The sequence below is a fragment of the Sinocyclocheilus grahami genome, unplaced genomic scaffold (genome assembly GCF_001515645.1).
Source record: "Sinocyclocheilus grahami isolate Dianchi unplaced genomic scaffold, SAMN03320097.WGS_v1.1 scaffold226.1, whole genome shotgun sequence".
Taxonomy (NCBI): Eukaryota; Metazoa; Chordata; class Actinopteri; order Cypriniformes; family Cyprinidae; genus Sinocyclocheilus; species Sinocyclocheilus grahami.
In genome coordinates, this window is record NW_015505405.1 from 142,891 (window position 1) to 154,761 (window position 11,871).

The 11,871-nt window shown below is 34.5% G+C and overlaps 1 protein-coding gene across 4 annotated transcripts in view; it reads left to right on the forward strand.

Moving 5' to 3' along the window:
• The window catches only part of LOC107597007 (sodium- and chloride-dependent GABA transporter 1-like), an 18,512-nt gene extending 11,683 nt beyond the window's left edge, over window positions 1-6,829 (forward strand). For 3 of the 4 annotated variants that reach the window (XM_016287893.1, XM_016287894.1, XM_016287895.1), the window contains exons 11-14: window positions 2,352-2,483; window positions 2,569-2,671; window positions 3,863-3,963; window positions 4,300-5,248. In XM_016287893.1, the coding sequence (XP_016143379.1) occupies window positions 2,352-2,483; window positions 2,569-2,671; window positions 3,863-3,963; window positions 4,300-4,632 (669 nt within the window). In that variant the 3' untranslated portion in view covers window positions 4,633-5,248. Of the gene's footprint in view, window positions 1-2,351; window positions 2,484-2,568; window positions 2,672-3,862; window positions 3,964-4,299; window positions 5,249-6,718 lie in introns of those variants that run through there. The other variant, XM_016287896.1, reaches the window with a different exon arrangement.
• The last annotated feature ends 5,042 nt before the right edge of the window (window positions 6,830-11,871 follow it).

Here is an 11,871-nt window from a genome sequence, read left to right on the forward strand (position 1 = left end):
GTGTACCTTCTTTTAATAAATTACAAGAAAATACAACAGGGTCTGTTAACTCTGCTTATAGAAAATGAAGAGCAAAGAATTCGCATCAGGTGTGTTTTGCATTTTTTTATATTTTTAAAACATGCAACATGACAAATCAAAAGATTTTTGACCTATAGGTGCAAAAATTATAGCATTTTTTTAACTTGGATTTCATTAACTAGCTGTGTAAGAAGAACATGACCAATTTAAGTTTATAGGACAACTAAACTATAAATTTAAACTAAAAATTACCGTCAACTACAGACGTTGCATCCATCGATTCCGCCATGTTTCTCATTGATACGCCCCCAACTCGGCTTAAAGAAAATTTTGAGTTTCCCACTCGTAATAACGACTTTGTGGTGGCGTTCATGTGCGTTCAACTCGTAAATACGATCTATCCGACATGACTTGAACGCACCATTAACATCGCACATATCCAGCTTCATATCTATGGGTTTTCATAGGCGGTAGGTTTATTCGGTAGTTCACGGAGTACGGAGACGTACTTGTGAGGTGAGGAGCTCCGGTTCAAATCCATATAATGGCACGGTTGCATCAACCAATGCGTTTTTATATCAGTTTTGCAATTGTTAACACTATCTTTACATATAATTCCATAACTACTTCTATTGTCTTTGAAATATGACCGCAATACGTACCAGAAGCAACATAATAAACACACAGCAATACATATCTATTTTAACATAATAAAAACGTGCCAGGGTTCACAAATTGAACCTGTGTTTTAGTGCCACTCAGTGGACATTTCTCTTGAAACTGCGGCGAAACGTGCAGTAAGGTACGTAAAAATGGTGCTGCACAAAAAGTGCACAGAGGTACGTATTTTTATGAGACCAGGTTGTTTTTTTCTGTAATGCTTTAACTGAATGTAATGTCACTTAATTGCATATTAAAAACAATTACATTAAAACGATTATAGTTTAACTTACTATTACATTACATTACATTACTATTAGCCAAACTGTAGAGTGCCTTTTTGACTAAAGTAAGACTTAAAGTACATCTTTACATATAATTCCATAACTACTTCTATTGTCTTTGAAATATGGTTACAGTGTACTGCTGAATGCATGTCATGCATTTAAATATTGTAATGATGAAGTAGCAATTTAGTACATTTTAAATGTAATATTGAATAAAATATTTGTTGAAATGATATGTAAAGTACTTTATATATGCTTTAGTACTTCAGTCTATTTCAGTCAAATTTAAAATGTACTTTAATTAAAGTCATATATGAGTAATATTATAGTGATTTGTTGAAAGGATTCATCTTGACACTTATGTTTAATGGTTTAAATATCAGGTCCTGGTTTGGCATTTCTGGCCTATCCACAAGCTGTCACACAGCTTCCCATGTCTTCTCTCTGGGCTATTCTCTTCTTCTCAATGCTCATGATGCTGGGATTGGACAGTCAGGTATTACACATTGTCGAGGAAAAAAAAAACTTTGTAAATTGAGTTATTAATATTATTTTTATTTTACAATCTATTTGAAGAGTCTAAATTATTGCTTAGTAGTTGACATGATGCCTCAGAGACTATGGCGTTATTGATAGAGCTTGTATTGAACCCACGATATTCCTCTAATGGTGCTACATTTAGCAGCATTGCACCATTATTAAAAAAAAAAACTTTGTAAATTGAGTTATTAATATTATTTTTATTTTACAATCTATTTGAAGAGTCTAAATTATTGCTTACTAGTTGACATGATGCCTCAGAGACTATGGAGTTATTGATAGAGCTTGTATTGAACCCACGATATTTCTCTAATGGTGCTACATTTAGCAGCATTGCACCATTATTCTTCTATAGATTTCAGAGCTTAATGATTTTTTAATGATTAAAACCAAACAAGTTATAAATTATGCATGTGGTGTTACTTTAGTTTTGTTGTGTTAGGTAGGTGAAAAGTTAAGCCAAAGAAGATCACAAGAGAATTTAGCACATTCAAATGAGTCTCTTCAAAGAGGCCATGAAACCATTTTAGCTAACATGTCAGAGAACATGTGAAAACATAAAAACTACAATCAATTATCTGTCATGTTTAGGTGTATTAAAAATAAGTACCTCCATGAATATCATAAAGTACTCCAGTTGTACCACCATATGTTTTGATCTTTGAATCTTAAAGCAAAATGACACCATTTTATAACATAAATGATTACTTAAAAAAAGACAAGATAATGAATGAACAATAATATAGTTTATATTATTATATTTTTTCTATACCCTAGTTCTAAAGCAATGTGATTTCACTTTAACGCTTTTTATTTTATACTTTTTACACTTGTCTGTGACAGTTTTGTACAGTGGAAGGCTTCATAACTGCTCTAATGGATGAATATCCCACCGTCCTGAGGAAGAGAAAGAAACTCTTCATCCTCATGGTCTGTATTATATCCTTCATCATCGGTTTCTCCAACATCACACAGGTAAGATGCCTAAAAAGCTGTTTTACTGCGTGGGACGACTGACTGTTTTCTTCAGTTTCTAATGTGTGTGTGTTCTTTGTTTTAGGGTGGTTTATATGTGTTCAAATTGTTTGACTACTACTCGGCCAGTGGAATGTGTCTCCTGTTCCTGGTCTTTTTTGAGACAATCTCCATTTCCTGGTTTTACGGTACATCTCCTGTACTATAAACATATTTGAGACGAGGAGACGAATATATTTGATGTGAATGTGATGTGAAGTTTATGAAATCTGAAGAGTTCAAGCCGATCTTCATCCAATTACATTAACTTTCCCATATGATTCCTTCCTGTTCTCAAGTAGTGTCAAAAGTTTGCCTTGTACCAATAGTTTATAAACACAGTAGTTACAATACACTGTAAAAAGAAATCCATAAAATTTACGGTAAAAAAACGGAATTTTACCGTTAAACATACGGTAGCAACATTTTAGATTTTATGGTTTTAACTTAAATTTACAGTTAAATACCATAATTTCATTAACTGATATAATGTTAATATACCAACCTATTGAAGTACTGAAATCTGTTTTGTATCTTTGTAATACACTGATAACCACCAGATGCAGGTGGTGATGAGAAAGTCACATGATGAACCAAAGCCCATCACAAGCAGCTTTTAAATAATAACATATATAGAAGGTGCACAGTGTCATTCACACAAACACCAAACACCATCATGGTAACACACATGAAACTGAAATAATGCAATAAACATTCATTTAACAACATTAGGTGTAACACACAACTCTAATATACAAAACTGATAAGAAAAAACTAAGAAGAAACATAGTTATTTCAACAAAAAAACATCAAATATGAAATGTAACGCAGGGAATTCTGGTCTTTTTCACTTCCAAAAACAGTATACTACCGTAACATTAATGTCCAATACAGTTTTTCACTGTAAATAGTAGGGGAATTTACCGTAAACCATTTAACAGGATTTTACTGTAGCATTTTTACAGTCTTTTACCGTTAAATTCACAATATTTTTTTACAGTGTACACACTAGTTACAATAATGCACTTACTATGGCATGAAAAGGTACAACTTCAAGTAGAAAATGTTAGACAATGATGTACTGTGTACATATGAAATTAGAACAATGAAATAAGATGAACATTTTCAGTTGAATTTTGTGGCCAGAAAAGTCCATACTGTAGTGATGAAGCATTGAATGTGTCCCCTCAACATACATGTAAAAAAAAAAAAAAAGGCTAGGTTCCTGAACCCTGTTAAAAGTGTGTTTTAGGACAGGGTGGAAGGAAGAAGCTCTTACTGAGTCTAGTAGATCTAGCTTGCTTGATAAGTGTAAATATCCATCTCTTCTCTCTCTTTAGGTGCAGAGAAATTCTATACAAACATTGAAGACATGATTGGTTATCGACCTTTTGGCTTTTGGAAATATTGCTGGATTTACTTTACTCCAATAATATGTTTGGTAAGTACTTCACCTGCAAGCAATGAAATAAAACTTAGAGACTACAGGCTGCCAACGTAACACATAGTTATTGTTAAAAATAAAATAAAAATCTTTAAACGTAATTCCAAATCCTATAAGATGCGTTTTCTAAGCTCAATAATCAATCAATTAATAATCAAAATACCATGCAAAAAATTCCATGAAAGACCTAAAGAAACAAAAATGTTTTACAGTATGTCACTCCTTTTATCCCTTCATTCAACTGCATGAGGAATCGAGTGATTGACAATACATTTAAAAGCCCATGTCCTCAATGAACTTATAATTGATTTGACTTCTGTTTTCTGTTTGTAGGGTGTTTTCACATTCAGTGCCATAGAAATGACTCCTCTGACACTAGGGAAGTATGTGTACCCGACCTGGGGTCAGGGCATCGGCTGGCTAATGTCCCTCTCTTCCATGGTTTTGATACCTGCATATATCATCTATATGTTCTTCACTACCAAAGGCAGCATCCGACAGGCAAGATGTCAAGTGTCCTTCCTGCCCGGTTTCCTTCCTAATTTCCATCCTTTTGAATTTCCAAACAGCTTAAAAATGCACTTCCCACCTCATAAACCCTTTTTACACTTCCTTCCAAACCTCCTTCTTTTTAACTTGCAAGCTTCCTTCCTTCCAATTCTGTAAATTCTGAATTTCCAGACGTATATATTCCTTATAAACTTGAATAACTCCTTCATTTTTTCCTTATGAATTTCCAAACAAACCTCTGAATATTCAAATGTACTTATAAACTTACTTCCTCCCTTACCTCCTTCTTTTTGAATAAACTTGCAAACGAACCCTTGATAAGGCTGTAAAGTTTCTGCCTTCTTTGACTTCCTTATAAACTCTCTTCCATCCCTACTTTCTTCAAAACTTCCTTCCTTCCAAACAAATGAGCAAACCTCTTAATATCCAAATGTACTTTCTTCCTTCTAAACGTCCTTCTTTCCTTTTCTCCTTTCTTTTTAACAAACTTGCAAACAACCCTTTGAAAGTCCTTTCTTTCGAATTTGCGTAGTTCCTGCCTTAATTTTCTTCTGAGCTTCCAAACATACTTCTGAAGTTCCAAATGTACCTCCAAAGATCCTTCCTCTCGAACCTGCATACTTCCTACCTTCCTTCTGAACTTCTGAACAAATGTACTCCCAAATGAACTTACTTTATATTGAACTTCCTTCCTTCTTTCCTCCTTCCTTCTGAGCAAACTTGCAAACAAACTTCCTTACACTCTTAAAAATAATGGTGCTTAAAAGCAGTGTTGGGGAGTAGCTAGCTACAAGTAGCGACACTACTAGCTTAACTACATTTTTCAGTAGCTTTACAGTAGCGACGCTACTTTTAAAACAGTGTAGCTTTTCCTGCAGCTAACTACGTTTTCCAGCAAGTAGCAGTGTAGCGCGACCAAACGCTACATTCTGTTTTGCTTTCTGACAAGTCACGAGCCTGTAATGCATTGAAGCAGCGCAGCGTCTTCTTCTGACTAGATCACAAACTAAATTTGTTCATTACCGCCATCTGTTGTGATATCACGCATCGCGCGGCTTTACAGTCTTTCCACCGACAAGAGATCGTCTGATGATATTGCAAAGGATGTACAGGACTGGATATTTCACATGAATCAACTGTAATTTACGCAAAACAAATATTCAAATGCGGTCTACATCGAAGACTTAAAGCATACAAGAGGTGAATAATAGCCTTTTTAAACTGATTAATTTTTCTTTATTGCACCAATTGATCAAATGTCTATTTTACAATGATGAACGGTCATAATATAATCTGTCCCTCCACAGTTTTGTAATGAACACTAAGCGAACAGAAAATAAAATCGTGATTTGGCAAAGGATGGTTGCGGCGGGATTCACGCAAAGCGCAGTGTTCACGCGTGCAGCTGATGATTGACGTCTCTATTCACAGTCAGTAAATACTGCATGTGCTGTGAGTTTAACCTGCTTATTTTATGACTCCTCCATATCCAGTTTAAGTTGCATACATTTTGTTTTTACATTGTTGTTGCGTTTGTAGCAATATACTAACATAACTAAAATAACAATTTAACGCTACAGTATTTTATTATTGTGTGTATCGAATAGTTTACAAAATCAAATGATTGGGACACCTTTTTTCATTTGAAATGGCTTGGAAAAGTGTCCCAATCAACCTGAATTCACCCTACTCTTTGAAATCCTGATTGCATTACAATATGTTGTTTTAAACCCCAAATATTTTACTTATAACTTCATTATATTTTACTTATAACTTCATTATAATTCTTCATCAATAATTATTTAGTTATTTGTAATGTTAATTGTAAAAATAATAAAAAGAAATAATAATAATACAAATTGAAAGTAGTTTCAATGCAGCTAGCTACTTTTTGACAGTAACTTGTAGTGTAGCTAGCTACTTTTTTCAAAAGGGTAGCTTGAATGTAGCTTAACTACTTTAATTTACGAGTAGCTTGTAGCTGGTCAAGCTACAGTTTCAGAGTAGCTTCCCCAACACTGAATAAAAGGTTCTTCACAGCGATGCCACAGAAGAACCATTTTTGGTTCCACAAAGAACCATCTCTTTCTTACCTTTTTATATTCTGAAGAACCTTCTTTCGCCACAAAGAACCTTTTGTGAAACAGTTCTTTATGGAACTATTTAGACAAAAAGGCTCTTCTATGGCACCGTGACGCACCTTTATTTTTAAGTGTAATTGATAATTTTTTTCCCTTCTCAGCGTTGGCATAAGATGACCAAACCCACAGAGCTCACAACATCGGAAATCAATGATCCCACACAACAATCCACACGTACAGATGAAGCTTCTGTCTGACATCATCTTTTCTGTGCAATGGCCATTAGAAGAACTTTCTTTCGCCACAAAGAACCTTTTGTGAAACAGTTCTTTATGGAACTATTTAGACAAAAAGGTTCTTCTATGGCACCGTGACGCACCTTTATTTTTAAGTGTAATTGATAATTTTTTTCCCTTCTCAGCGTTGGCATAAGATGACCAAACCCACAGAGCTCACAACATCGGAAATCAATGATCCCACACAACAATCCACACGTACAGATGAAGCTTCTGTCTGACATCATCTTTTCTGTGCAATGGCCATTAAAGACCAGTGGCTAAATATCTTTTCCTCCATTCCATTCTGTTGGAGAGCCTATAACAGATGGAAGCGGACTACGCACATGTTCATCAGTTTTCTCCCATTTTATTTTATTTTATTTTATTTTATTTCATGGCTGGCTGATCTCACATCACGTAATGTGAGGGGCCTGCAGTACCTGTATCTGTCTTCAGCGGAGAAAGCAATTTCAGTCACAGTGACAATTTCAATGATCAGTAAAATGTAAATGCAACCCAGGCAGTTGGTTGGAAGATCTACATAACTGTTGCATTCCTGTGCTATGTTCAATTTCTCACAGTATTTTCCTCAAGCTGGGGTGTGAACGCATGTGTTTAGTGGTCTGTTTCTGGTCACAATTTATTTAACAAAATTAACTACAGGAATTTTTTTTTTTTGTCCAATCAGCATTAAGATTTTATTTTTTTTAAAGTCCCCATGAAATCAAAATGAAAGTTTTTTGGGCGTTAGTATCAATGTTAGTCTTAAGGTTATCTATAAGGCAGTGTGCTCCAAAACACTGAATGCGGCTTTACAGAGCTCAACGGCTCTGAACGACTCAAGCCCAAGCTGTGATATAAATGAACGCTATTGGCTATTTTAAAAAGGGGCGGGGCTGCTTGATATGTCCCGCCCTGTCTTCCTGTTTCAGTTAAAATGACGTCAACACAGAGTAACGCTACGTGTTTCTAAGCATTTCAGGGGACCTTTAAAAATTATATGAATGTATAAGAGAGATGGCATATATTTTTAAACAATTTCTTTTTTCACCATTTTAATCACCTTTTGCCTTTACTAGCTCATTTTATATGGCCCTGTGTTCTGACAAATTTTGTATTACAATTATTAAAGTCTTTGAAATAATATGATGTGATAAAGATCCATGCATAATAATTATAAAGCAATTAGAAAAGTTCTGTTTAAACTAGAGTCAGATGAATGTTTGTATGTCATACTGTAACATTTATCAGCTTCACAAAAGTAAGCGGTTAAGGTCTCATGAAACCAATATGCGGTATCATATAAGACTCGGCTTAAATGAAAATCTGTTACTTGACAGATAATAAAATTAGCTTGAAAAACGTTTTGTCTGAAGCTGCAGCATGAATAAGATATGCTCATCTAAATGAGTCGTTTTTCCATTAGATTTATTAATAAAATACATCTTACACCTGCACTTTCATCATAAAAAAGATCTGGATGTCTTTTCTGTGAGTTTCTGGGTTTCGTGCATCAGTTGTGGGATGCCAATATTGTTTTACTCAAATTCAAAACAAAACGATAGTGTAACCATACATTGTTTCCCATTTGTTATATTAAAGTTCACCATTTACATTACAGTATTCATGTTAAAATAGTAAGAACTAAGTGATGGCAATGGACATAACTCTTTATAAGCATACCTGAAAATACATGACGTTAATATTATTTAAATATTGTAATTAATTGTATTTACATGTAGTATGTGTGGCATATAATATAACCAACAATGTGTTACAGCAGACAACATATTTTAATTTGAAATGATTGAATACACGGCTATGGGAAATAGAACAGTCTGTAAAATCCATTAAACTCTCAATGATTCAGTCAACAATATTTCTTTTTTCTTTTTTCTTTTTTTTGTTACACTTGAGCAAAATTAGACATGACTTTAAAGGCCTGACAGCATATTTATTTATTTATTATTTTTAATGTGTTGACTTTTTTTCCTGTTGAAACAGGAAGTTTGGATGGGACATATCGAAGGGCTCATCGCTTTCATAGACATGATCATAAACATGAATTAAAACTTTGAATTTTGCACTTTGTTTCCTCATAGCGTCTTTTCAATTTGCATCAAACTAAATATGCCATCTGCTCCGAATGTCTATGTGAAGTGTTTCCAAAGCTACAAAGATAACTCTTATTTTGACGATTGTATTTGTTTTTTTATCCTCACTAGATATTTTGCTGATTGGTTTCAAATTCAATAAAGGCAAAAACTGAACTAATTTACGAGTCCAAACAAGAAACCCTATTAGAAATGTATGTTCAACTTTTAGGTTCACTGATGCTTCAAGTTATACACATTCAAAAATCTATATAGATTAGATCATCAGCCATGCAATTTAACTTTAAAGGTTAGTGATTTGAAAATGTTAGTAATTAACCAATAAGACTGTCTTGAGAGGAACTATGGTCTTACTTTATTCTTGCATACTTTGACAAACACTAACAATCCAGCAGGGCATAGCAGCAGCATAAAAATCAAAAAGTAATATGCACAGTGACATTTTATTACTGCCTTCCATTTTAGCAGCAGTTATGAGAGGAAAAAATAGACACTGTTAGTTAGCTGACCTCTGTCAGTGACCTTTGACCTGTTGATCCATAGCTCTGCATTAAATTTGAAAAAGGTGTGGATACGAACAAACCATTCATGTCAGTCTGAAAATGACTGTAAATAAATAACCAGACCACTCATGTAGGTCTGGAATAGACAGAAACATGTTTAATAGCGTGTAAATCTATCATACAGACAAGAGTAAAACCCACAATTGGATAATGGGACTGACTGACTTTCAAACACACATAAATAATTCGCTAACACACACAATAACTTCCTGTGAAAATTAGCACTAATAAACGTTGATGTTATTCTGCCTTCAAGTTCTCCTTGGATGTTTTTTATCAGTTCTCTAACTGTAAGTACAACAAGATATGAGATATGTTTTTCTGTCTTCATTTCTGAACAAAACTCTTTAGCGCTACTGCTACAAAACAAAGGTGAAAGAATGCACATGAGATGCCTTATTCATGTGTTTGTCTATGTTTTACCACACAAGAATGTTAAAAAACACCTTAATGAGTAGTATTTTCATCAACATTAGTTAACTAGTTTAACGTATCTAAAGATGATTATAATAGTGTCTCATAAATCTCATAATTGCCATCATTCTGACAGGAATTGAAGGCAGCATAACTCACCAGTGCAATAGTCCTTCTGCAGGCTAAACCAAAGTTAGCGTTAGCATCGTAGCCTTTGGTTGTGTAAAGGGCTTAAATTCAACACTCATCTGTTGGGTTAGATCACATCTTATTTGCTAGCCAGGGCACATTCGCTCAAGCATAATAAACTCTTCAAAACCAGGGTCATGCACAATTCATCTGGCTCCCTGTTTCCATCACCTCCACGCCAACTCCCTCAGGGGCCAAATGCAAGGCTATGAGAAGAAAAAGACAAAAAGTAAACTGCATTTCATAAAAGTATTTCATAAAAAGAAAACTGGTGCTGATTCTTTCACCCTTTTTGGAGCTGGTTGTGCAATTCACCTATATTTATTTTCCAGACCAAGCTATACTGTTGAAATTTTTGATAAAGGAGAATGATAGATCTATGTGACAGTTGTCTGTTACTCAAAGGCTGGATCTTTATAGGATTCTGTCATTATTTACACACCCTCATATCTTGTATGCAGGACATATTTTGAAGAATATTCACTATGCTCTTTCTAATACAATAGCGACATCTATGAAAACCAACACAAGCTCATTGGAAAAATGTGCCTCTACATACAATTCACTGCAGTTTACAGCTAAAACGAAACTAGTGGCTGTATAAAACCAGCAACTTTTATTCCTTTTCACACAAAAATATTACAGAGGCAGACCATAGAAGTAGACTAATAAAGACTTATTTTTGTGTGTGTTTCTTTGGGCGTTTTCTATAATATGTGAAACACAAGTCATGATGACTGTTGATAAAAGAGCTCAAATACTAGTAGGAGCAAGCTAAACTGGCATGGTTGCTTCAGGAAAAGCATTTTCATCTTATGTTTGTACACTATCAGTTAGATTTTGAGTAGGGGTTAGTATAGGTGGTATGTTATTCCAAATGCGACAGAGCATTAACCTTTTAGCCCCACTCACTGGACATCTGTTCATCTGTTTTGGAGAAAATTGAACGTGCTGGACATTTTACTTTAAAAGTGCCATGAAACATCCAAGAAGCAACCTAATAAAATTTTTAGAAATGTTGTCAAATGCACATTTTTCCTATTAGCCTGGGTTGATGAAAATAGGAATAAAGTAACAATTATTGTGAGATATTAAGTGGTAATTCTGTGACATAAAGTCAGAATTTTATAATTTTTTTTACTATGACACAACAACGGGCTTTAATATGAATTAGATTAAAAAATGACAGAATTCCAACTATTCCTTTACCTTAAAGGGGTCATATGATGCTGCTAAAAAGAACATTATTTTGTGTATTTGGTGTAATGAAATGTGTTTATGCGCTTAAAGGTTCAAATACATTATTTTCCACATACTGTACATTATTGTTTCTCCTCTATGCCCCGCCTTTCTGAAACGCGTTGATTTTTACAAAGCTCATCGGTCTGAAAAGTGAGGTGTGCTCTGATTGGCCAGCTATCCAGTGCGTTGTGATTGGCCGAATACCTCAAGCGTGTGACAGAAATGTTACGCCCCTTACCATATTGTGATGCCCTGTCCAGCCGGAGTGCTGAGACAAAAACATTAAAACCCATTATAAACGAGGCATTTGTTGCATCCAGTGGGGACATAATTACAGATTATAATAACTAATACTGTCTTTTTATGCGTTGCGTTGCGTTGCATCGCGCCGCGCAAACATAAAACCATGTCTGCATTTGTGATCGGAGAAATTACAAACAACAAGTGCTACTCTACACTGCCCAAAAAACTCGCATTTGAATCGTCAGTGGCAAATTCTTTAAATATAAAAAAC